The 27,954-nt window shown below is 41.7% G+C and overlaps 1 protein-coding gene across 3 annotated transcripts in view; it reads left to right on the top strand.

The window, feature by feature from the left end:
* The window catches only part of LOC127424133 (leucine zipper putative tumor suppressor 1-like), a 59,217-nt gene that overhangs the window by 25,363 nt on the left and 5,900 nt on the right, over positions 1-27,954 (top strand). Inside the window, exons 1-4 of one of the 3 annotated variants that reach the window (XM_051669056.1) lie at positions 17,752-17,859; positions 19,727-20,212; positions 23,931-24,779; positions 25,809-26,000. In XM_051669056.1, coding sequence (XP_051525016.1) covers positions 19,865-20,212; positions 23,931-24,779; positions 25,809-26,000 — 1,389 coding nt within the window. In that variant the 5' untranslated portion in view covers positions 17,752-17,859; positions 19,727-19,864. Of the gene's footprint in view, positions 1-17,751; positions 17,860-19,726; positions 20,213-23,930; positions 24,780-25,808; positions 26,001-27,954 lie in introns of those variants that run through there. The other 2 variants (XM_051669057.1, XM_051669058.1) reach the window with 2 other exon arrangements.

The following is a 27,954-nucleotide window of genomic DNA, read 5'->3' as shown; positions in this document are numbered from 1 at the left end:
AACTCTCTCTGCAATGACAAGCAGCTGTTAGAGATAATCAATAACAGGTGATGATCCTTACCATTCTCATCTCGCGATCTCGCTCTCCATTCACAAACTGGAGCTCAGCCCACCTCCACATACCCCAATTGCCCGACTTAGGCAAGGGAGCAATTCGGCCTGCCATCATCCAGATAGGCAGTGGCGTAGGCAGTGTGGTTGGAGGACTATGTCCATAAGGCACTGAAACGTAGCCGGGGCCCCGAACAAACTGAACAGAAGGGTCACAAATTGGTGTAAGCCAAAAAGTGTGGAAAAAGCTGTTTTCTCGTGGGACATTGGCATTAAGGGGATCTGCCAATAACCCTTTTTCAAATCCAGTGTTGAGTAAAAGCATGCCGCACCCAACCGATCGAGCAGTTCATCAATATTAGGCACTGGATACACGCCAAATTTTGACTCTATGTTGACTTTCCTATAATCCACACAGAACCGGACTGAACCGTCGCTCTTCAGAACGAGCACCACCAGGCTGGCCCAGTCATTGTGGGATTCTTCTATTACCCCCATATCGAGCATGGCCTTTAATTCTTCCTGAACCACTTTTTTTTGTGCTCAAGTAATCAGTAGGGACGACTGCATACCAGTCCGTAGTCAGAGAATTCTCTTTGAAACCAGGCCACGTCCATGACTTACGACGGTGAGAGCTGGTCTCCGCAAGCGACCAAACCGCAATTAAACCGTTCAACCAAGCCGTCCGTTTGTGGGTGGTACACGCTTTACCTATTAATCTATTTAATACCCAATCATTCGTACAGCTCGCGTAGTGTAGGTGACATAAATGTAGTGCTCTGATTAGTGAGGATTTATTTCAGAATCCCCACTCGGGAGATGATTCTGATGAGTGCCTCCACAACACTGCATGCTGAGATGTTGTGCAGAGGCATTGCTTCCGGATATCGCTGTGACAAGGAGGAGGGCGTGGCCGGGCCATGAGGATGCATGCCCAGCGCTGAATTGTCCTAATCAGATGGAAGGGGGATAAAAATGAGCCAGAGGTGCCAGTTAAAGAGAGACACATGTTGCTGCTGTGTGTGTGTGTCTGTGCGTTTTTTTTTGTTGGTTTTTTTTTTTCAATTTGGAATGCCCAATTCCCGATGTGCTCTAAGTCTTTGTGGTGGCATAGTGACTCGCCTCAATCCAGGTGGCGGAGGACGAATCTCAGTTGTCTCCGTGTCTGAGACCATCAATCCACGCATCTTATCACGTGGCTTGTTGAGCGTGTTATCATGGAGACATAGAGCGTGTGGAGGCTTAACGCTATTCTCCGCGGCCTCCACACACAACTCACCATGCGCCCCACAGAGAGCAATCCACATTATCATGACCACGAGGAGGGCCAATTTGGTTGCTTAGGAGACCTGGCTGGAGTCACTCAGCACGCCCTGGATTTGAACCAGCAACTCCAGGGGTGGTAGTCAGCGTCTTTACTCGCTGAGCTACCCAGGCCCCCCGTTTATGTTTCTTTAAGTTCATTTATGTCATTAAAGTTATGTTGACTGTTCTGCTGGTTCCCGCCTCCTCCTTGGCTATTATGAACCCCGTTACAATCGCATTGCGTAATCCACCAGGATCAGCACAAAGCGATGCCCACATGCCATCCGTTCTAATGGCCCGATGAGGTCCATGCCAATTCTTTCGAAGGGAACCTCGATTAACGGAAGGGGGCACAATGGTGCTTTTGGGGTGGCTGCTGGATTCACAAGCTGACATTCACAGCATGCCACACACCACCTGTGAACATCCCCACGAATGCCCGGCCAATAGAAATGGGCCATCAGGACTAAGAGCGAGTTGGGAATTAGGCATTCCAAATTGGGGAGAAAAGGGGAGAAAAAAAAAAGATTGCAGCATTTCGTGGTTTAAAAAACACACTAGGACATACAGAAGTCAGATGTTTACATACACCTTAGCCAAATACATTTAAACTCAGTTTTTCACAATTCTTGACATTTAATTGTAGAAAACATTCCCAGTCTTAGGTCAGTTAGGATCACTACTTTATTTTTAGAATGTGAAATGTTAGAATAATAGTAGAGAGAATTATTTATTTCAGCTTTTATTTCTTTCATCACATTCCTAGTGGGTCAGAAGTTTACATACACTTTGTTAGTATTTAGTAGCATTGAATATAAATTGTTTAACTTGGGTCAAATGTTTTGGGTAGCCTTTCATAAGCTTCTCACAATAGGTTGCTGGAATTTTTGCCCATTCCTCCAGACAGAACTGGTGTAACTGTGTCAGTTTTGTTGGCCTCCTTGCTCGCACACGCTTTTTCAGTTCTGCCCACAAATTTTATATTGAATTGAGGTCAGGGCTTTGTGATAGCCACTCCAGTACCTTGACTTTGTTGTCCTTAAGCCATTTTGCCACAACTTTGGAGGTATGCTCATTGTCCATTTGGAAGACCCATTTGCAACTGAGCTTTAACTTCCTGGCTGATGTCTTGAGATGTTGCTTCAATATATCCTTATAATTTTCCTTCCTCATGATGCCATCTATTTTGTGAAGTGCACCAGTCCGTCCTGCAGCAAAGCACCCCCACAACATGATTCTGCCACCCCCATGCTTCACGGTTGGGATGGTGTTCTTCAGTTTGCAAGCCTCAACCTTTATCCTTCAAAAATAATGATGGTCATTATGGCCAAACAGTTCAATTTGTGTTTCATTAGACCAGAGGACATTTCTCCAAAAAGTAAGATCTTTGTCCCCATGTGCACTTGCAAACTGTAGTCTGGCTTTTTTATGGTGGTTTTGGAGCAGTGGCTTCTTCCTTGCTGGGCAGCCTCTCAGGTTATGTAGATATAGGGCTTGTTTTATTGTGGATATAGATACTTGTCTACCTGTGTCCTCCAGCATCTTCACAAGGTCCTTTGCTGTTGTTCTGGTATTGATTTTCACTTATCGCACCAAAATACGTTCATCTCTAGGAGACAGAATATGTCTCCTTCCTGAGCGGTATGTTGGCTGCATGGTCCCATGGTGTTTATACTTGTGTACTGTTGTTTGTACAGATGAACATGGTACCTTCAGGCATTTGGAAATTGCTCCCAAAGATGAACCAGACTTGTGGAGGTCCACCATTTTTTTTCTGAGGTCTTGGCTGATTTTACCATGATGTCAAGCAAAGAAGCACTGAGTTTGAAGGTAGGCCTTAAATACATCCACTGGTACACCTCTAATTCAGTACACCTCCTATCAGAAGCTAATTGGCTAATTGTCTAAAGGCTTGTCATCATTTTCTGGAATTTTCCAAGCTGCTTAAAGGCACAGTTAACTGGGTCTCATGGGTGCCATGTAAGGGTCTGACGTGTGAACTGCGAGCTCTACGCACTTTGCTAGTTTTAATAATATTTGTGTCACAAACCAGTGAGATTCGATACACCCTGATCCCTTAATTGTTTTAGGAATACAATATGTCAAAGAATTCAAAATCCTCAGGCTCTGGAGATATTAAAAGACACTTACGTTCTCGGGCTGATTCCCCTGAGAAACAGGCCAAAAGAACTGGACTCAATTCAGATGAAACTGAACTGAACTGAAAGAAATCCGGCATGAATTGATGAATGTGTCGGCAATGCTGACGAAGGTTGTTGCGGACTTGAAGGATCTTGATGAAATACGTTGATCAACCACTTCCATAGAGATGAAATTCTCTGAGATGGTTACAAGAATGTTGGACGTTGAGAAACGGATCGATTATCTGGAGTCATCGGAGAGGGAATTAGCTGCTAGCCCACTAGCAACCAAGATAGATTTAGAGCGCATCTGGGAAAAACTGGAGGGTTTGGGGAATTGTAATTGTCAAAACAACATCCGAATTGTTGGAATTCATGAGTATGAAGAAGGCAGAGATATGGTACAATTCCTAGACAGGCTCTTCCCGAGTCTGCTCGACATAACAGGCCATAAGCTGGAAATCGAGCGAGCTCACAGGGTTCCGGCTCGGAGATCTGCAGAGGGAGATAGGCCACGATCAATTCTGGCAAAATTTCTAGCCTAATCTTGTGTTATGTGAGGCGAGGAGTAAAGGAAGTGTTTCTTGGAAGAACCACAGCATTTTCTTGTTCCCAGTCTTTGCGAATTCGATAAGAGAGAAACATGATCGATTCAAGGAATGCAAGAAACTCTTACATCAATGGAAGTTCGCTGTTGCTCTGATGTTTCTGGCCAAACTGAGAATAGATACTATGGAGGGCCGCAAAATATTTACATGCCCACAGCAAGCTATGTCCTTCATAAAGACAATCGAGTGCGTAAGCCATTTGGTGATTTTCATGTTACTGCTTAGTGGACCGACTCACTGAACTTTCCCTCGACTGTCCAAAGAAAACTGAGCGCCTTTTTCATTTATTTTTGTGTTGGTTCCACCTAGCGGCTGGAGTTTGTTTGTGGAATAACACTTCCTCGGGACTGTGTTGTGGATGAATCTGCACGTTCTTGGTGCTTATGCCTCCTATCGGCTGGAGTTTGTTTTGTGGAATATTTCTTGCAGGACATTGGAGTGATTAGGGCATGTGTTGCACTCGTGTAACGACCGAATGGACCGGCTTACTGCACATTCATTTGACTACCCGAGGAATTGAATGAGGAATTTTTTTTGTGTGTGCCAGTTCCACTAGCGGCTGGATCTTGTTTCGTGGAGGAACACACCTTCAGGGTAATCTACAAGTTTTTTGTGTTTTTTCCGCGTATTGGCTCTAGTTTGTTTTATAGATTATTTTCTGTTGTCTGTTCTGTCTCACAAAATATATATAGAAACACTGGACTTGAGCAATCCGACGACAAAGTTGTGGTGGGGGCTCTCGTAGGCGTACATGGATTGTATGTTTAGAGCGTTGGCGCTGTCGTGCGTGGGGTTAATGCGCAAATTGTTCTTTTTTCTGTTTTTTTTTTCTGGAGGAAGTTGGGGTTTTGTTTGCACTGGGGGAAGTTCGGGGTTTGTTGGCGCTGTCGTGCGCTGGGTTAATGCGCACGTTTTTCTTTTTTCTGTTTTTTTTGTTCTGGGGGACGTTCAGGGTTTTTTGTTGCTCTAATGTGGTCTTTAGAATTTTGTTTTTGACACAATCTATTTTTTCTAATATTTCAAAATGTCAAATGTTAATATGACTGTATTGTCTCTCTCCACATGGAATACGAATGGGTTGGGGCACCCCATTAAAAAAGGAAGGTTATTTATTTTATTAAACGTAAGAAATATGATATAGTGTTTCTTCAAGAAACGTATCTTTCCCTGCAGGAAGATGAAAAATTTGGGAAGATATGGGGTGGACATGTTTTCTTTAGTGCTGGCTCAATTAAGAGCAGGGGAGTCATTACATTGATAAGTAAACATCTACAATTCAAATGTCTCAATGATAAATTAGGAAGAGTCATAACTGTTTTAGCAGAAATTCAGGGGCAAAGGTTGATTTTGGCTAATATTTACGCACCTAACGTTGATGATCAGAGCTTTTTATAGATCTTGAAGGGATGTTGCAAGCCGCTGGCACCCCTCATGATATAATATTGGGAAGAGACTTTAATCTTTGATGGGCTCAGTCCTTGATCATAGTGAAGCAAACGTGTGTAAGCCCCCTACAGCAACAGTTACACTTCACAGGATGTGTAAAAATCTTGGTCTTAGAGATATTTGGAGACTTTTGAACCCATCTGGTAGGGAGTATAAATTGTTTTTTTCATCAGTCCATAAGATTTATTCTAGAATAGATTTATATATATATATATATATATATATATATATATATATATATATATATATATAAATATAATAAGTTCATTCACAGATTAAATGAGGGACATTTCATCTGTTGTGGATTGCTCAATTGGAAACATCTTAGTCTTAGATCACACCCTGGTGAGTTTAGAGGTTTTGCCACATACGGAGAAAAAGAAATCATATAGTTGGCACTTTAATGTATCCCTTTTGCAAAATCCTGAATTCCAACAAATGCTAAAGGCTGAAATCAGTGTTTATATGGAGACCAACTGGTCCTCAGTATCCTCTGTGGGTGTGGCTTGGGAGGCACTTAATGCGGTTCTTAGGGGTCGGATTATACAGTATGCCTCATTCATCAAAAAATCCAAAGCATGAGAACTTGTAGAGTTGGAAGGGAATATTAAAAGTGCCGAGGCAGAGCTAAAGCGCCGAATGTCGTCTGATGGCCTCAGAGAATTGACCCGATTGAAATACAGATATAATACTATTTTGCCATGGAAGGTGGAGTTTTGGCTGTTCAGGGCAAGACAGTCATACTTTGAGTCGGGAGACAAAGCAGGGAAGCTTTTGGCCAGATATATAAAGCTGAGAGAGTCTTTTTCTACCATTCCCTCAGTGAAATCTGCTGGTGGTGAAATATTCCTACCTCAGCCATTGATATTAATAATGCTTTTAAAGAATTCTATCTTGATCTTTATAGTTCCACATCTTCGTCTACTGATGAAGATATTAGAAACTTTGTGGAACCTTTGGAACTCCCTAAGCTGACAACTGAGCAAAAAAATTATCTTGATTCTGAGATAACCTTGGAGGAGCTCCGCAAGGTAATTAAGGCCTCCCCTACAGGCAAGGCTCTGGGGCCAGATGGTTTTGCCGCTGACTATTTTAGATCTTATGCTACAGAACTGGCTCCAGAACTATATACAGAATCATTAAAGAATGGAAAGCTTCCGCCAACCATGACACAATCCCGGATCAGTCTGATTCTTAAAAAGGACAAAGATCCAAGTGAGTGTAAGAGTTACCATCCAATTTCCCCGATCCAGCTAGACGTAAAAATATTGTCAAAAATTCTGGCTAACCGATTAAGTAAGTTCCTTATCTGTCACTCACTCGATGTTGTTTCGATGTAGTGACACTAGGGGTTGAACTTGGGAGCCCCAAACACCTCTGATATTTGAGAAAAGGCGAGTGGAATTTGCATGCCGCTCCCCCGGACATACAGGTATAAGGAGATGGCTTACAACCACTCATTCATATTTGTTCTTCAGAGCCGAGCAGTGTAGAGAAATCCACTAGTGTTCCATTCACCTCTGAAAGCGAAAGTGTAAAAACGGCTGTTTTAAATACAGTGCATTACAGTGGGTTCTCCCTTTCTCTCACAGATAAGTGCAGAGACCGCCCCTGGGCGCTTCAGCAGCCACACTTGAGAGAAATAAAAGAGTATATTTTCTCTAAAAGAGTAAGCACTGATGGAGAGTGTCTTTTTAAAGATGCCTTTCTGTCTACGTGTAGTTCCTGGTTGCGGTAGGTGTCTTTCATCCTCTGGCGGCCACGATCGCTGCCTCACGTGTATCGGCCATAAACACGCTGAGACAGCGTTCGTGGGTGGCTCATGTTCTTACTGCGAGAACGTGACCATGGCAATGTTGCAATCGTGGCTTTCTTTCTTTCATAGAGAGAAAGCCACTCCAGTCACTCCCTGTCCTGGTCCTTCTGCTTACACGCACAAGGCCATGGCGGTTAGTGCTGGGGGCGATTTGGGGACATTAATGGGAGCATTTCTGCCGGGTGAATCCCCACGGACCTCCCATTCCCCAGCATGCTTGTTTCCACCGGTCGAGTTCATGGATGAGTCAGGCGTCTCACCTTAGAGTGGGCTAAATGTCTCATTTGGGGCTCATGATGAGGATGAGGTATCAATCATGGCGGGCACCTTCTACTGCCTGGTCCTGTTTCTTGGGTTCTTCTCGCTCTCACTACCCTCGTTGGCAGGGCGGCCAGGGGGTACACAGAGGTTCCTCGGGTGGAGCAGGCGATTTCGGTGCACCTGTGCCCGCAAAACACCGCCACCTGACGGAATCGGCCTAGGCCGAGGGGTTTATTCAGCGCTGCAGCTCTTCTGATAACATTAGGCATTTTATCAATATCATGTGGGCAGTGGCGAATGACCAGACTCTGGTCGTGGCCATCTCACTTGATGCCAAAAAGCCATTTGATATGGTAGAATGGGATTATCTTTTTAAGATTTTGGAAATATACGGGTTCGGGAATACTTTTATTGAATGGATTAAGTTACTTTATAGACACCCGGTAGCGGCAGTACAAACAAATGGATTAATTTCAGATTATCTTACTCTGGATAGGGGCACCCGGCAGGGTTGCCCTCTTTCCCCATTATTGTTCTGTCTTGCCCTGGAACCATTAGCAGCCGCGATAAGAAAGGAGGATGGTTTTCCAGGGGTGATGGTGGGAGGTGTGGCACATAAGCTTTTGCTTTACGCATATGATATTTTATTATTTGTCTCTGACCCTTCTAGAACTACGCCTTAACTCCACAGAATTATTCATTCCTTTTCTAAGTACTCGGAATACAGAGTTAATTGATCTAAATCTGAAGCTTTGGCTCTGACAGCATACTGCCCGATAACGGCTTTTCAGCCGGGTGCCTTCCAGTGGCCCAAACATGGCATTAAGTATTTGGATATTTTATTCCCAGCAAATTTGTGTGATTTAGTTGGAGTTCATTTTGACCCTATAATAAAAAGGTTTTCGAGCGATGTGGGCAGGTGGGCTTCATTACATTTATCAATGATTGGGAAGGTTAATGTTATTAAAATGAATTGTATTCCAAAATTCATCTACCTTCTACAATTACTGCCTATAGATGTCCCCCTCTCTTATTTCAAGCAATTTGATAGCATAACGAAGTCCTTCATTGGGAATGGGAAATGTCCCAGATTACATTTCAGTAAGCTGCATAGGCCGATTGATAAAGGAGGGCTAGGCCTACACAAGAATTTGTATTATTCTTGTGCGTTCAGTCTCAGACATTTGGCTCTTTGGTCGCTTCCACCTGAGAGAGCCCCTCCCTGGTTTTGTATTGAACAGGAAGTTCTTGCCCCTATTTCGCCATTGCAAAGCCTTTCTATCAAACTAACCGGAGAAGTTAAATTACACCCCGTTATCTCGCATTTACACTCGGTATGGACAAAAGTGTCCAGAATGTTTAATTCAGACATTTATTTAAATGTTGCCTCGGGCTTATGGTGTAACCCCAAATTATGTATTAATAAGTCCCCTTTCTGCTGGCCAGAGTGGATTGTGGGGGAGGTTAATACACTCGGGGACCTATATTAGCAGAGTGTTGAGATCCTTTGAAAATCTGGTTCAACATTTTGGGTCAGATCTCAGTTCTTTAGATATTTACAGCTGCATCACCTGCTCTACTATTTTTAGGAGTAGCATACACCCCACTAAAGCGGCAGATGATTACTGCTTTTGGAAAAGGTCATGAGGCTTCAGTGTATTACTCCCTGCTAATTCAGAGTCTGGGGGACGGAGCTTCAACTTCTCTCAAGAGATTATGGGAGAAAGATTTAAACTTGGTATTGGAGGAGGGAGAGTGGGCTACAGTAGGATTCTAAAAAACATCAAGTCTGCATCTAGAGATGCAAGGGTGCGCCTTATGCAATTTAAGATTTTACATCGAGTCTGTTGGACCCCCTCTAGAGTGTTTAGGCTTGATCTTAAAGACACAAACTCCTGCTGGTGATGCCAATCAGAGGATGGAGACATAACACATGACTTTTGGGGGTGTGTTAAGATCCAGGTGGTTTTGTTGAAGGTTCAGAGTCTTGTGTGTGATGTATTGTGCACTCGGCTTTCATTTTGCCCCAGACTCTGTATTTTGGGCGATGGGGTGGTCATCGACGTTGAGAATAGACACATAAAGAGTTGGGTCCTAACTAGCGTCATGATCGCCAGACAGATTCTTTTACTGCGAGAACATGCCCATGAGAACGTTGCGGTCGCGGCTCTCTTCCTTCTTCGTGAAGCAGAGAGCCACCGTGGTCCGCCTCAGGGCGGATTTAATATCTTGTTCAAGGCTCACAACAAGGATGAGTTATCGATTGCAGCATCGTAGGGTGGGCTTCTGCTTTCGGAAGCAGAAGAATCTTCTGAGGTCCCACTCTCGGGTGGTAGAGCTCAGGATGAGGCGGATGCTGAGTTGGCAGCCGTGCTTTCCCGGGCGGCCGCAAACATCAGGCTTGAGTGGAACCCTCCGCCCTGCCCTGAGCGCTTGTGGCTAGATGATTGGTTTCTGGACTCAGAGCATGACCTACAGCCACGCCCCGCCCCAGTGCCCTTCGGGCCGGAAGTGCACGAGGAACTTGTGAATTCATGGAAGGCACCTTTCTCTGCCCGTACACGGACGGAGGAGCGGCAAAGGGATATGTTGAGCTTCCCCAGGTAGAGCAAACCTTTGTGGTGCATTTATGCCCACAGGGTGCAGCCACCTGGAGGAAACGACAAAGGCTCCCTTCCAAGGCTCTCTATGGGCGACGAAAGTCACGGCGCGCACCCTGGGTTGGACGATGTCCACCTTGGTGGTCCAAGAGCGGCACCTGTGGCTCAACCTTGCAGAGATGCATGACGCCGAGAAGGTCCGCTTTCTGGATGCGCCCATCTCCCAAGGGGGGCTCTTTGGTGACACTGTCGAGGATTTCCACTGGTCACCGTTGCGGGCTCGCGGAGCAGCATGCCTCCCCTGGACGATCCTCCCGGTGGGGCGTCTGCTCTGCCTTGGCACGAACCACCCACCCCGGGTGTGATATATCCAATTGTCCCTCTGGTGCTATTAGTGCAAACGCTGGAAGCCTCCAGCCCGTTGCGATGGCTCATCAAGTCGATCCAGCTCAGCTACGCAATCCAGTTCCCCAGACGGCCACCCAGGTTTACTGGCATCCTCTCCACCACAGTGCGAGGCGAGGATACCTCGGTCCTTCGGGCGGAGTATCGTGAAGGGAGCAATAGAACCCGTCCCCTTAGCTGAGTCACACAAGGGTTTTTACAGCCCTTATTTTATTGTGCCCAAGAGAGGGGGGGGGGGGTTCGCCCAATCCTGGATCTGCATGCCTTGAACAGAGCCTTACACAGGCTTCCGTTCAAGATGTTGACGCAGAAGTGCATCCTGACATCTGTACGACATCAGTATTGGTTTGTGGCCATCGACCTGAAGGACGCGTACTTTCACGTATCGATCCTTCCTCGACACAGACCCTTTCTTTGGTTTGCCTTTGAGGGAGGAGCATACCAGAACAAGGTCCTCCCTTTCGGTCTGTCCCTGTCTCCTCACGTCTTTACCAAAGTCGCAGAGGCTGCTCTGGCCCCGCTGAGGAAGAAGGGCATTTGCATTCTCAATTATCTCGATGACTGGCTGATCCTAGCTCACTCGTGAGAACTATTGTGTGCGCACAGGGACCTTGTGTTTCGGCACCTTGACAGACTGGGGCTTCAGGTCAACTTGGAAAAGAGCAAGCTCTCCCCGGCACAGAGCATCTCTTTTCTCGGTTTCTACAGGCAAGGGTTCCCTTAGAGCAGGTCTCGAGGCACGACGTGGTCATGACGGATGCCTCGAATTCTGGATGGGGCCCTGTGTGCAACGGGCAGGCTGTATCGGGGCTCTGGACAGGGCCCCACCTGCAATGGCACATTAACTGCCTAGAGTTGCTAGCAGTATTGCTGACCCTGCGGAGGCTTCAGCCATTGGTCCAGACGGACAACACAGCGACTGTGGTGTACATAAACTGCCAGGGCGGGGTATGCTCACGTCACATGTCGCAACTCGCTGGCCGCCTCCTCCTTTGGAGTCAGCAGACATTAAAGTCTCTGCGAGCCACTCACATCCTGGGCGTCCTCAACCATGCAAAGGATATGCTCTCGCTATGTGCCCTTTGGGAGTCCAGGCGCACTCCACCAGAGGTGTTGTGTCCTCCTGAGTACTGGCGAGGGGCACCTCTCTAGCAGACATATGCAGAGCAGCTGGTTGGGCTACACCCAATACCTTTGCGAGGTTTTACAATCTGCGCATAGAACCGGTTTCAACCCGAGTGTTACAGGGTAACAACAGGTAGGCTGGGCGGCTTGTCGGATGTATCGCTTGCATTGCGCCTTTCCCCTTTTGAGGTGATAATGTGCGCTATCTTGTCCACAACAGTTCCCCATAACTGGTGAACACTGGACGCTTCTTTAATTCCTTAAGCGCTATTCGGTGGCGAACTCGGCGGAGGTGTTATGCCGCCAGGCCCAGTACTCGTGGTATGCCTCTTTTCAGGTGAGCCCATGTACTTGGGCTCAGTGCTCTATACGTGGTGATTCCCCCTCGGTAATCCCATACGATGCATTTCCACTGTTCGGTTTCCCCTCAGGTGAACCCTGTGTTTTCTTTCTTGTTGGATTTTTTTTTTTTTAAGAAGCTGATTTTTAGTAGTTATCAGCGTTTTGGTGTGTATGTAAATGCACTCATTGTCCTACCTGAAAGGGAACCTTTTTCACAGCCCCACTTAACAGTTCACACTGTTCAAAAACTATATTACTATCTAGAGGTAGACCGATATATCGGTTATACTGATTAATTGGTGCTGATAGTTGCTTTTTTGGAGCTATCGGTTAACTGAAAAATCTATGCCAATAGTTGCAAATAGGTTTTGTTTTTTATTTTTTCTGTGGCCGGCACTGGAGTATTCTACAGTTAGAACTGTTGGGTCCTACAGTATAACAGCAGCCTCTACAGGTGAAAAAAAACAATCACTAACACCACGTGGGGATTTGCTGTATCTAAATCTGCATAATTGACAATATGTATCCATATATTTATCTTAACTTCAATGCATATTTTGTTATATTTTTTTTAGCTATTCAAGTGTTCTAAATTTAAGCAAAGGCATACAAAGAAAAATGTAACTAAATGGGAAATGTGTCTCATCAACACACATCGTATCTCCAACTTCACATCTTGTAAAATAATTATAAACCTTATTCCTCATTAAATGTCATCTGGTGAAATATATATATGGATCAGCCATAACATTAAAACCACCTGCCTAATATTGTGTAGGTCCCTTTCGTGCCGCCAAAACAGCGCCAACCCGCATCTCAGAATAGCATTCTGAGATGCTATTCTTCTCACCACAATTGTACAGAGCGGTTATCTGAGTTACCGTAGACTTTGTCAATTTAAACCAGTCTGGCTATTCTCTGTTGACCTCTCTCATCAGCAAGGCATTTCCATCTGCAGAACTGCTGCTCACAATCATCCATGCGATTATGTAATCTGCCAATTGTGTGGCAGCAGTGCAGTTCATAAAATCATGCAGATATAGGTCAGGAACTTCAGTTAATGTTCACATCAACCATCAGGATGGGGACATTTTTTATCTCAGTGATCTGAACCGTGGCATGATTGTTGTTGCCAGATGGGCTGGTTTGAGTATTTCTGTAACTGCTGATCTCCTGGGATTTTCATCCAAAACAGTCTCTAGAATTTACTCCGAATGGTGCCAAAAACAAAAAACATCCAGTGAGCAGCAGTTCTATAGATGGAAATGCCTTGTTGATGAGAGAGGTCAACAGAGAATGGTCAGACTGGTTCAAACTGACAAAGTCTACAGTAACTCAGATAACCGCTCTGTACAATTGTGGTGAGAAAAATAGCATCTCAGAATGCTATTCAGAGATGCAGGTTGGCACTGATTTGGCGGCACGAGGGGACCTCTGGTGAATATATAATCTATAAAAAGCTTAATTTAGTAAATAATTAAATATAGTGAGCATTGTAACAGAGCCAAGTCTACGTCATATCAAAATAAGAGTCCCTGGTGTGTTTCGGGCTTGTTTATTATGAAAAGGACAGGTTATGGACCAAATCTTAATATTTTTTTTCTGGTTATTATTGGGATTTTTGTTGACTAATAAACTGCATCTGGGATTACAATTTTTTTATTCCTCTAGCTTCCATGTCTGTACGCGTTTCAGAAAGGAAATACTACGAATTTTCTTTTTTTAAACTATGGGCCAATTAATCGATTATCAGCCTTTTCCACCGGTTATAAGTATCTGTAAAATCCACTATCGATTGACCTCTATTGCTATCTCACACAAGAGCTTCTCTACAGTAATTGTTCGAAACAGTCCTCTGGCACATGGCCATATTTAACATCAGCCGTCTCTCAGTTAAGACTCAGAACTCCATCCAAATAAAGCTGTTATGCATCAAAACATGCCTAATCACTAACTGACCAATGGGGGATCTATGATATTATGCACAAGCATATCTCATTATTACACTGATTCCATATCAGTTCCAAAGCAGGGTACCATATTAAACACCAGTTCCTCTGGGATCTCCTAGACCACTTAAATCCACATTCATAATTTAAGAAAATGTATTCAATGTGCTGTCTGTGCCCTCTGTCCCAAGGGACCACAGCCGTAGACTGGTCGACCTTTGATTCTTAGCACACTTGCAAATGTGCCAGTCCATTGTCCGTGCCGACTGCCTATTTTTACATATTGATTACATTGATCTCTCCACTAAGCACTTACAATGAGCATCTGAAGGATCAATACTGTGCCTTCTGTTTTTGCCTTGCTAAATCAAAGTTCACCCCCAAAACATCGTCTTGTTGGGGTGCAATGATAGCAATTTTTGGGAGGGACGTGTGGTGAAAAACAACAACAACAAAAAAAACATGGTAATACTTGCACTATAGCCTTTTTCTTTCATGAATAGCATTTAAAGGGATAGTTCACCCAAAAATGAAAAATCTCTCATCATTTACTCACCCTCATGCCATCCCAGATGTGTATGACTTTCTTTCTTCTGCAGAACACAATGAATGTTTTTAGAAGAATATCTCAGCTCTGTAGGTCCATACAATGCAAGTGAATAGTGACCATAACTTTGAAGGTCCAAATAGGATGTAAAGGCAGCATAAAAGTAATCCATAAGACTCAACAGTGGTGAGGGTAAGAAACAGATCAATATTGAAGTCCTTTTTTGACTGTAAATCTACACTTTCACTTTCACATTCTGCCACCTACTCCCTGGTCAAAAGGGGAGATTTATAGTAAAAAAGGACTTTAAAATGTATCTCATTCTCATCTTCACCCATTATTTTGCTTCTGAAGACATGGAATTAAATGACTGGAGTCATAGCCTATGGATTACCTTTATGCTGCCTTTTTGTCCTTTTTGGACCTTTTGAGTTCTGGTCACCATTCATTTGCTATGCAAGGACCAGCAGAGCAGAGATATTCTTCTAAAAATCTTCATTTGTGTTCTGCAGAAGAAAGTGTGATACACATCTGGGATGGCATGTGGGTGAGTAAATGATGCATGAGAGAATTTTCCTTTTTTTATGAACTATCCCTTTAAGGTCTTAAGAATTTTAAATATCTTGTTTAATTTTTAAGGGATGTAAAGGGATTTACTCACCCATATGTTGCTCCAAGTCTGCATGACTTTCCATGGAACACAAAAAGAGATATTTGGTAGTTAGCCTCAGTTACCATTCGCTTTCATTGCATCCTTTTTATATACAGTACAATGAAAGTGAATGGTGACTGAGGCTGGTAATCTCCTTTTCCACATTCTGTTCCAAAAAATAAATACAATTATATTGAGTTGGAACAACATGAAGTAAAGGTCAGTAAATGACTTTTCAAAAGAATTTTCATTTTTGGGTGAACTATCCATTTAAATCTTAGAATGGTACTTGCACCAAACACCACAGCTCCTCCAACCTTGGTGTTTTGGACAAAGGGGCATATCCGCCAGAGTTGGGATAGAGTTTCATGGCCTGATTGATTATCTAAAAGTCTGCTCTCTTTGTTTTTGTCCCTGTGGTGCTGAATTTGCACTTCAAATGAATGTACACAGATGCACAATTCTGGGTGAAAAGCAATAGCTGTGTAATGGTTTTTATGGCATTGAGTTTATTTTTATGTTTAGATATTTTTATCATTTTCAGAGGCAGCCCTCTTAAAAAAAAAAAAAAGAAAAGAAAAGAAATCTAAGACTTTGAATTTAGTATAATAATTGAGGTCCAATTTCTGCTAGCTATTTTATCCTTGAAAAGTCACAAAAATAACATCCACAAGCACAATACTTTGCAAAACAACTATGCTGAGAGCTTTTTTTATTTTATTGTACAAGAAATCTAAATTTAACACTTTAAAGAGAATATTCTTAAAATTGACTTTTCTTACAGTAGTCAGCAGCAATAACTGCTTACAATGTTAAGAGCCACTTGTGTCTGTATGGGTCCAAAAAGACAGAATCAAGGATCATTTAAACCATGTGTTCAATTGCTTTCAGGAAAGCTATTAAAATATTGAATTGCTATGGAATTTTAATGTTGATTTTGAAACATCAACACCTGGACAAAGACACACATTCTGCACATTATGTCAACATGCACTTCTTTTGAGAGCTAGTTAGCAAGTCATTTATTTATGGTGTAAATGTAGCACTCAACCTAAACAAATGCACAAGCTCACTGAACCTCAGACAAAGCAGGCACACTTCAGTGGACAAAGAAATGGACAGAGGGAGGGAACATCAAGCTCCTCTTTCTTTTTCTGGTGGGGTGTTTACTCAGAGTGGGTGCAGGGCAGTTTGGAGAGGAGGGCGGCAAAGGGAGTCAACTGGGAGAAGTGTGTGTGTGTGTGTGTGTGTGTGTGTGTGTGTGTGTGTGTGTGTGTGTGTGTGTGTGTGTGTGTGTGTGTGTACAAAAGACTGTGGAAGACAACCAATAAATAAAAAGAGCTAGAATATTCACAAAAGTGGCTCACACTTATGCGGATATTAGTGTATTTCATGTATACTGCTATGTTAGGGTTAGGTGTATTTGTGCACTGCAAAAAAAATAAAAAAAATATTAGTATTGTTGTCTTGTTTTCCAGTTAAAATATCTAAACATCCTTAAAACAATAGGGCTGGGTAAAAATATTGTTTTTCAATGAATCGCGATCCTCCCGTGAACGATCTCGGTATCGATTCTTAAAATCCCAAGATCAGTCTTTCAGTGTGCAGTACTTCAAAACTTACTTCAGTTTTAGTATGTGTGTATTATTATATATATATTTAATAAATAGCAATTGTACAGTTTCGGCCTCGTTGTTAGGGTTCCTTTCATATGTTAGAAAAATTGACATTACAACTGAAATATATCCAAATAAATCAGAATCTAATCAAATCAGGAAGGAAATCTGTATCGATACCCAGCACAATAAAACAAGATAAATTAGCTGGAGAAGCAAAATAACTTTTCCCAAAACAAGAATATCTTAAAAAAAGAAAGAAATTTGTTTTTGTTAATTTATGTTGAAAACAAGAAAGTATTTGCCAGTGGGGTAAGAAAAACAAACTTAATTCAAAGGGAAAAGACATTTATTTTACATACCCATTGGCAAAATATATATATATATATATATATATATATATATATATATATATATATATATATATATATATATATATATATAAATTTCTTTTTCTTTTTTTTCTTGTTTTTAGCATAAACCTTTTTTTAACAAAAAAAATTATAGATTTAAGAATGTTACTTTTTTTTACTGGAAAACAAGACAAAAAAAAAGATTAATAAATTATTTTTTGCTGTGTATGACAGGAGAGACAGGAAGCAGGAGTGAAAGTGAGTGGGGGTAACAGAGGGGTGCATTCAGCCTATTGTGAGCAGCAGTGAGTAAATCTCTTTAGCAGCACACGTCTTATGTAAAGAGGTGTAATGGTTTCTGCCCCCTCTTGGCCCCAGGGGAACTCGGGGTCCCGTCTCCCAGCAACATTTACATGTCAGTTGTTAAAAAAAAAAATCTAGGGAGCTGAACAGTGATAAGATCCGCCCCCCTTTGCATGGTAGTCTCTCGTCTACACTCAGTCTAGAGTATTCACTGGCTGGTTCACTCAAGGACAAACACATACTGACTCACACACTTGTCTTGCCAAAGAGAGCATGCAAAGAAGATTTGATTCAGGATTTGAAATAAAGGCTGTGTCAGTGGATTTATTTTCTCAAAGAGTAAGTGTCATTCTACCACCCATTTTATTCTTGTAAGCATTTGAACTTGAATGTAATGGTGAAGTGAAGTAAGGTGACTTTAGGTTTTTGAAGCCAGACAGACATCAAGACAGAGATTGTTTACCAGTAGCACAAGGTAGGAAGTGAAGTCTATGCATGTGCCAAATCACAATGCAATGGCAAGTATACTTAATTTTGCTGCATGTTTTATACCTTTCAGTGATTAACTGTTGCATGCATGCATTATTACAATAATAATATACAGAGCAAACAGACTGTTAAATACAGTGCTTTTCATAATGTTGTGTATGTAGTATTTAGTATACAAAATGAAAAAAACAAAAGTTAAATAATACTTTCTCTGTGGGATGGCAAACACGGTTGTCTTGTTCCAGTTATTTATGCGAGTTGTTTTAATTGCAATTCATTGCACACTTAATGACAACTCTGTATTATGTTTTGTGACAAAATGTGTGAATTTATAATGATGGTAAACACTGTCATTAATTTAAAGCATTGTTTGAAAATAAGTGCATTAGCATTACATCATTGTTTGGCATGCATCGAGGAGGATGTGTGTGACTCTCTAAAACAAAGACTGATGAGATCGCTTTTCATTGGATCTTTCAAGGCAGCTTGAAGTGATTAAGCCCTTATGCTGAAACAGATGGGTTAATTTAAAAATATGCACAAGTATTATGGAATAAATATATTTAATGGCTAATTTCTGCATATGCAGAATAAAGCAGCATGAATGATAATTGACTTGTTTGGGAGATATTATCATTCTTGCAACGATATCAAAGTACAAACAGTTGCATCAGTGTTTAAAAGAGGAAATTTATGCCCATATGATGTCCGTTTAATTCTTTTTTAAAACAGCACAGCCCAGTGACAGTTATATGATATATAGTGAATAGAACAACAACAAAAAACTGATAAAAATGTCTGTTGTTGTCTATCTAAAGCAGCTGCTAGACAGCTTAAAAAAAAAAAAAAGAAAACTTAGAGATACTGTATTTTTATTTTATTTTTAAGTATGCCTCAATTAATAATGCAGCATTAATAAATAAACAATTAAACAAACAGTTGGCATACTTGCTGTTCTTTCCAGTTAATAAGCCTTAAACATATCAGCCATTATAATTAGGCCAGTTTTACAAAGCCACATGTGATGATCATGACAGGTCTTTTGTTCGTAAGGTCCCATGCTATCTGCTTTAGCAGCTCAGACAGACAGATGGGAAGCATGATGTGATTATAGATGTGCAATATATGCTTTAGGCACATAAGAATCATAAAAGAAGGTTGATTAGCTGGTGATAGACCTTTGGTACTCTTGAACTGTCATCAGGTGACTGACAGGTCTCTCCCTAGTGGGCTCCCATTATATTATTTCAAAAATATGGGGCCTTGTTCAAGCTAGATTTAGTGTTAATATAAAAAAGTGAATACATGCTTTTTATCAAAATACGCAAAAACTTATTGCATAGCCTGACAAAAAGAAAAAGTAATTGGCTGTTCTTCTGACCTACTAGCCAAGTAATTTGAATGTTTGACCTAGTAAAAATGAGTCCAAGCTTGCAGTCAAAGAGGAGGTTGTTCTGGGTACTTTTGTCAATATGGCCTCAATATTGTAAATCAGGATAATCAGGGTAACTGCCATTAGGTCCACCTCTATAATCTCCCACCTGGGCAAAGAGCCAACAAGGTCTAGTTCCTGTATTTTGTAAGTAATGTTTGCTGACCGTTAAGTAAAGTAAACACTGAGTCAAATTCTTCATACACTCTGAGGCTCTTGTTCTATATTCCTCTGATGACAATAGGAGAGATCTCACTATATTATTTAAAATCTATGTTTTACCAGGTTTCCCAAGTGGAAATAAGAAGGCTTTCCACACAAGGCTATGAGTCCATCAGAACTTTCTCCATCATTAAAATTCTGTAATTACACACTTGCTACCATCACAACCACCACTTGCTTCCTCCAGATGTCCCAGGAAAGATGGGCAGCGTCAGCAGTTTGATATCAGGCCATAGTCTCCACGGCAAACATCGCAAAGCCTCTGAACACAAACTCAAAAAGGGGATTCATTCCAAGAAAACAGGCCGTGGCTTGGATGGCCTTATGAAGTACGGCTTCTCTCAGGACCATTGCAGCACCAACAACAACTCAAAAGTCAGCTATCATTCAGGCCAAAACGACGACTTCTTTTACATCAGGGTCAACAACAAGCCCCAAGCCGGTCACCATAACATTTATACATCTAAAGACAGTCAAGGAAGAAGAGCTGAGATAGACAAGAGACGAGGGCCACCAGAATTAGTTCTGCAGTCTGGAAAACTAGAAAAGGTAACAGAATTAGAGTTAGCCTCTAAAAAATGTCAGTGGCTTGGGCTACAAAGTTCCTTTCTGTCTTCGAAATTCGAGGAATCTCATCTAAGTATTGTTGTATAGTATACAGCAGCGTTTTCAAACTATTTTGATCCCATAAAATAATTTATACCAAGGAAAATCATTAAATATATACACAAAACAAAATGTTCATTTTAAAGCAGCCAAACCCAAAAGATGCCCCAACTCCCAGCCATTGTTATCACTCAAAATCAAACAGCAATCATATATAGTTGATCTTAAGTAATCCCCACCAGCCCATGACACTTTCACTAAGAGCTTAGCGGTGTCTGCTCCATTTAATAAAACCTCCAGATTGACGAGGTAAGAATGCCTTGATCTCTCCAGAGATTTGGTCCAGTGGCGGTGTGGCACTTGCAAACAGGCAAGCTCCTCTCTTTCAATAGCCTCATTTATGAAGGTTTTGCATGAAAAGGGAACCCAGTTTTCCAAATTTAGGGAGTAAATGCTAAATGTAAAGGAGAAGAGAGAGAAAATGATTGGTTAAAACAAAAGACGAATAAGAGCCTGGTTACCTGGCTTAAAAAATGTGACTATACATTTTTGCTAAATTATTTTTATGTGGCTCATTGTATGTATCGCAGCAGTTTCCTGGTGAAACGAATAATAGAGGCTCAACAACAACAATGACTTCTATTCCATTTCACACAGATCATGAGTAGAAGGGTTATTAGTTCATTATCAGTTAATAAACACTTTTCACCCTGTTCCTCACACAATGCAATCTTTTGACCTCAGAACACTTTAAATATAGTGCATGTCTTGTCAAATGATGCATTTTGTCATTTGCATTACATAACCAACAGGAATGTGCACATTAACCGATACCACTTGTAATATTCAGATGCGAGGGTTCACTATTAACAAGCTATTCAAATTAACAAGGAATAAAGAGAACAATGAGCTATAAGCCTAAATAGCACAATATTTAGATCTTCAAGTGATAAAATCACTCGCAAAATAATTAAACTTGTCACTGCTTGCAACAAAGTATTCTTTACCAACGGAAAATACGTAATTACAGTGCCTAACCTGATATGTGCTCTTCCCAGGCAGGTTTCTCATTTCCATGAGGCAGCAAATGCTAGTAATGTCCTGTGCGTGGAATTACACTGCCGCAGTTTACCGGCCTCTTCTGGATGCTTTTGTTTTTAAACGGTTTATCATATAACTTGTGGAATTATCTGCACACCAGAGGAAAAGTATTGGCTTACCATTTATCAAGCGCTGAAACTTAGCCAAGTGAAAAACAATCTGGAATCATGTATAACAGTCACATGAAGTCCTCTTTGCAACCTGAACAAAGTACTTTGTCGAATCTTTGTGACATCTGTGCTAAGATAAAGCTAGACGCAGCACAAAAAAATGAAGCAAAGAAGGTGTATCGAGATTTTTTTTTTTTTTTTTTTTATGAGACGCTGAAAAAAAAATAGTGAGGTGCGGTTCAACATTCAAAGACGTCCGTCCAGCACGTTTACAATAGATTGAAAAACAATTGAAAAACAGCGCAGACACGCGCATAAACACGTTAACAGCCTCTAATCCACCCTATACTTGAAAATCTGACCAGAAACCTGACAGTTTGTCAGATCCCATCAGGCTCGGGTGGGGTTAAAGACCTTTAATGCACATCTAGATTATCTGAATAGTAGGGCTGTCAAACGCTTAACATTTTTAATCGCAATTAATCACATGTTCTTGTAGTTAATCGTGATTAATCGCAGTATCTCATGAGTGGACAAAATATGCTTCATTCTGATGTATTTATTATTTTTTTAGTCATTTACACACAACCTAACCTACCAACAGAGTTGATACAATAGAAAATGAACAGCACAATTCAAAATATGTTAAAAATATACAGTTGAAGTCAGAAGTTTACATACACCTTAGCCAAATACATTTAAACTCAGTTTTTCACAATTCCTGACATTTAATTGTAGAAAACATTCCCTGTCTTAGGTCAGTTAGGATCACAACCTTATTTTAAGAATGTAAAATGTCAGAATACTTCTGTTAGTATTTGGTAGCATTGTCTTTAAATTGTTTAACTTGGGTCAAACGTTTTGGGTAGCTTTCCACAAGCTTCTCACAATAAGTTGCTGGAATTTTGGCCCATTCCTCCAGACAGAACTGGTATAACTGTGTCAGGTTTGTAGGCCTCCTTGCTCGCACATGCTTTTTCAGTTCTGCCCACAAATTTTCTATTGGATTGAGGTCAGGGCTTTGTGATGGCCACTCCAATACCTTGACTTTGTTGTCCTTAAGCCATTTTGCCACAACTTTGGAGGTATGCTTGGGGTCATTGTCCATTTAGAAGACCCATTTGCGATGAGATTTAACTTCCTGGCTGATGTCTTGAGATGTTGCTTCAGTATATCCACATAATTTTCCTTCCTCATGATGCCATCTATTTTGTGACCCCACGGGTTGATTAATTATGACATGGCTGTATTTTAAAAAAAACCCTGCTATTTAGAAATATTACATTATATATTCACACTATGACTTTGTAGGGGGGAGAAAGAAATTGGTACTTTTATTCACCAAAGTGGCATTCAGCTGATCAAAACGTATAGTCAGGACATTAATAACGTGGAAAATTACTATTACAATTTGAAAAAATAAAAATAAAAATTCAGAACTTCTTAGAATACTTCAATGACAGCTTTGCAGATCCTTGGCATTCTAGCTGTTAGTTTGTCCAGATACTCACCCCACGCTTCCTGTAGTCTTGTCGGGCACTTCTCACGCACCTTACAGTCTAGCTGATCCCACAAAAGCTCAATGGGGTTAAGATCTATAACACTCTTTTCCAATTATCTGTTGTCCAATGTCTGTGTTTCTTTGCCCACTCTAACTATTTCTTTTTGTTTTATTTGTTTCAAAAGTGTCTTTCTCTTTGCAATTCTTCCCATCAGGACTGCACCCGAGTCTTCTCTTTACTGTTGTACATGAAACTGGTGTTGAGCGGGTAGAATTCAATGAAGCTGTCAGCTGAGGACAAGTGAGGCAGCAATTTCTCAAAATAGAGACTCTGAAGTACTTCTCCTCTTGTTAAGTTGTACATCTGGCCTTACACATCTCTTTCTGTCCTAGTTAGAGCCAGTTGTCCTTTGTCTTTAAAGACTGTTGTGTACACCTTTGTATGAAATCTTAAGGTTTTTTGAGGTGTGTTGAGTAACTCCAGTCAGGTCTCCTAAGCAACCAAATTGGCCCGGTTGCTAGGGAGGGTAGAGTTACATGGGGTAACCTCCTTGTGGTCACTATAATGTGTGGTTCTCGCTCTCGGTGGGGCACGAGGTGAGTTGTGCGTGGATGCTGCGGAGAATAGCGTGGGCCTCCACACGCGCTACATCTCCGTGGTAATGCGCTCAACAAGCCACGTGATAAGATGCACAGATTGACGGTCTCAGACACGGAGGCAACTGAGATTTGTCCTCCGCCATTGAGGCCACCACACCACCACGAGTTCTGGTGGCGTTCACTGCATGTTCTGGCAGTGATCACTATAATTATTTTGAGAGCATTTGATCAATAGAATTTAAGATTTTTCTCCCATAAACATGAGCTTCATACCACTATAATCAAATGGTATTGGTGCACTTCAAATCCCCCAAACTCTCATCTTTTTTCTTTGTCCTGTCTAATTTAGAGTATAGAGAAGGCTGTGATCCGACCTACCGCCTTCAAACCTGTTCTTCCCCGCAGCAGCAGTTCCTCAGTGGAGACCCATAATAATCTAAGCACTATACTTGGCAAGAGAATTAGTCCTATAGACAGACTCAAAGATCTTCAAGATCCCAAGCTGGAGACAAATTCAGGAACCTTCTCTGACTCAGGAAGGAATTCAATGTCCAGTCTGCCCACGCACAGCACCAGTGGCAGCAGCCAGATGGACAACCTAATCACTTCAACTAGCCACATGCTGCGCCATGGAGGCCCAGCCCTAAATGTGGACAGATCCCAAAACCCACAAGGGGGTGTAACTGGGATGAATGGAAACTCTGAATCCAGTTGGATGTATGGTGGGACTAATGTGATCTGTGAAAACAGCTGGGCCAATGGGATTAGTGAAACTAATAGAAGTAGTGAGTCCACTAATGCAAACACAAGATCCATTGGTGTACTAAGTGAAAGTGTGGCTGCTGCAATAAGTTTGAGCAGAGAAATAACTGCTGTGTCACTGACTGTCTCATCCACTGAGTCAAAGATTGACTTCTCTGGAAACCAAGAGCTGCTTTTGGAACAGAAATATACAGATCAAAGCCCAACAAAACCTTCAACTTCGGGCGGCTGTGTCCGATCCCCAATTTCAACAGATGGATCACTTATTCAGCAGCTGGAGTGGAAACTTCTGGAACGTGAAACTGTGCTGGCGGAGTTACAGACGAGTCTTGAGGAGAAAGAGTCAGACACATATCAGCTCTTTGAGGAGAAGCAACGCTATTGTGCTGAGGAGATGGAGGGGTTGAAACAACGCTGTTCTACAAAGCTCCGTCAAGTAAGCTACTTACAACATATCATAGATTTTAATGAAGTGAATGTAAATATATAAAGTCTGGTATAAGTGCATTGTAAAAAATTTAAATATACTTAAGGCATCGTTTGGGGTTCCACACATGCCACACCGGCTGAACCCTCTGGAGAACCTCTTGCCATCCTTTAAAGGAGCCTCAATTATCTTATTTATTTACTTACATGCAAGTATTTATCTTAGTTCTATTATAGTTCTATTTATCTTATTTTAATTAAAAATTTATATTAAAGATCTTAAAGATCCTCAAAGCATTTGGGGAACTGTTGATAGTTCTTAATAGGTTTTTAGAGGTCTTTAGAGTCCTTACAGGAACTCAGAGTAAGTTTCTCAGTGAATTGAAAGGGTGACTGGAGGATATCCAGAGGGTTCCACCAGTATGGCATCTGAGGAACCCCAAATGGCCTTGAGTATGTTTAAATTTTTACAGTGTGGGACAAACCTACCAGACGACCCAAATATGTACCCAAAAACCACTTGTGTTCATACAATAACACTTACCTTGGTACCTTGATAGTCAGACAAACAGTCCATGCACTATGGACCCTTTTCACAGACGTGTTATGACATGTTTCCACCTTATTTAAAAACGTAAATGTAATTAACTTTTTATATTTCCAATTTAAAAATATTTAGTGTTCATTTATAACATTGGACTTTGTATGATATTACCCTGGAGTAAATTTTAAAAATCGAGTTACCACAGCTGCAATGAGCCTACTAACACAGCTGCTGAGGGAGTGCCAGAAAATTACTGCTGTTATCCAGCGCACTATATTTTAATCTTCCTTTGAAAAGCAGTGAAAACGTAATTGTTGATATTGTCTTTTGCTATTGGAGCTAACGGGTGAGCAAAAATTAACATTTGCTGTGGTCTCCTATTCACCGCCATTCAAGTTTACCCAACTATGATTCTACTTCCGCTCTGCAAACAAGGATATGTGAAAAGGGTCCATTATCCAGGCAGAGTCTAATGACAGCTTGTGTAACCTGCAGGTGTCACAGAGGGCTTTGAAAGCCCAACAGTTATTGCAGCTTCAGGTGATACAACTGCAGCAGGATAAAGAACGTCTGCAGGAGGAGGTGTATCAGCTGAATCGTGACAGGGACAGTGCAGAAAGCCGGCTCCGGATCTATGAGAGCCAGAAAAACCATTTAGCACCCACACTAGAGGAAACGCAGTGGGAGGTGAATGTAATATACAGTATTGTGTTATGGTGACAAATGTGGTTACATTGTTGCATCCAAATATCACATATATAGATTGAAGCTCTAATGTTCCAGTTAAAAAGACCAGCACTGCTGGTCACCAATATATGTTGAGTTTTTAATGTTGGTCCAGCCTTCTTAACTAGCTTAACCAGCAAGACTTCCTAAGTCAATCAGCTTACCTAGAAAAACCATGCTGGATTACCACCATTTTTTGCTGTGTAACACCATGGCATGCAGGTCTAGTACAGTATTTAGACCAGCAACAAACTAGCATAAAATAGCCAGCGTTTACCATCATAAAATAGCCTGGACCAACATGAAAATCCCTGCTGGTCTAAACTGGTCTTTTCAACAGTGATGCTCTCCTCTGTGTGATAATCAGAATCAGAATCAGCTTTATTGCCAAGTATGCTTACACGTACAAGGAATTTGTCTTGGTGACAGGAGCTTCCAGTGTACAACAATACAAAAACAATATAAAAACAGCAGCAAGACATAGATAATAATTAAAAAAAATAATAATAATTATACACATACGTACATTCACACACAGACACACACATACATACATACACACATACACATACATAGTGCAAATCTAATACAAATCTGTTATGTACAGTGCAAATACAATCTGTTATGTACATTGCAAATGTTTGTTTTTTTTTCTTTCTTTTTTTTTCAGAGGAATGAAATGGCAGAAGAGGTTGGATGTGCTGGATAAATATAAAAAAGACTAAACTGTGTATTGCACATTTTTATTGCTCAATGGGTCAGTTTAACTGTTCATGAGATGGATAGCCTGTGGGAAAAAACTGTTCCTCTGCCTGACGGTTCTGGTGCTCAGAGCTCTGATGCATCGGCCAGAAGGCAACAGTTCAAAAAGGTAATGGGCAGGGTGAGTGGGGTCCAGAGTGATTTTTCCAGCCTTTTTCCTCACTCTGGAAGTTTATAGTTCTTGAAGGGGGGCAGGGGGCAACCAATAATCTGCTCAGCAGTCCGAACTGTCCTTTGTAGTCTTCTGATGTCTGATTTTGTAGCTGAACCAAACCAGACAGTTATTGAAGTGCAGAGGACAGACTCAATGACTGCTGAGTAGAACTGTATCAGCAGCGCCTGTGGCAGGTTGAACTTCCTCAGCTGGCGAAGGAAGTACAACCTCTGCTGGGCCTTTTTCACAATGGAGTCAATGTGTGTCTCCCACTTCAGGTCCTGTGAGATGGTAGTGCCCAGGAACCTGAATGACTCCACTGCTGCCACAGTGCTGTTTAGAATGGTGAGAGGGTCAGTGTTGGAGTGTTCCTCCTAAAGTCCACAATCATCTCCACCATTTTGTTTTGAGCATGTTCAGCTCAAGGTTGTTTTGACTGCACCAGACAGCCATCTGTTCAACCTTCCTTCTGTATGCAGACTCATTGACATCTCAGATGAGGCCGATGACAGTGGTGTCATCTGCAAACTTCAGGAGCTTGATAGAGGGGTCCTTGGTGATGCAGTCATTGGTGTAGAGGAAGAAGAGTAATGGGGAGAGCACACATCCCTGGGGGGCACCAGTGCTGATTGTACAGGTGCTGAAAGTCAGTTTCCCCTGTCTCACAAGCTGCTGCCTGTCCGTCAGGAAGCTGGTAATCCACTGACGGATAGACATGGGAACAGAGAGTTGATGTAATTTATTCTGGAGTACAGCTGGGATGATGGTGTTGAAAGCCGAACTGAAGTCCACAAAAAGGATCCTTGCATATGTCCCTGGTCTGTCCAGATGTTGCAGGATATGATGCAATCCCATGTTGACTGCATCATCCACAGACCTGTTTGCTCGATAAGCAAATTGAAGGGAATCTGGAAAGGGTCCAGTGATGTTCTTCAGGTGGGCCAACACCAGTCTCTCAAATGATTTCATGACCACAGACATCAGGGCAACAGGTCTGTG

Source organism: Myxocyprinus asiaticus, chromosome 33, assembly GCF_019703515.2.
Source record: "Myxocyprinus asiaticus isolate MX2 ecotype Aquarium Trade chromosome 33, UBuf_Myxa_2, whole genome shotgun sequence".
Taxonomy (NCBI): Eukaryota; Metazoa; Chordata; class Actinopteri; order Cypriniformes; family Catostomidae; genus Myxocyprinus; species Myxocyprinus asiaticus.
Note: the sequence above shows the minus strand (reverse complement) of the source record. Positions and strands in the feature narration are given on the sequence as shown.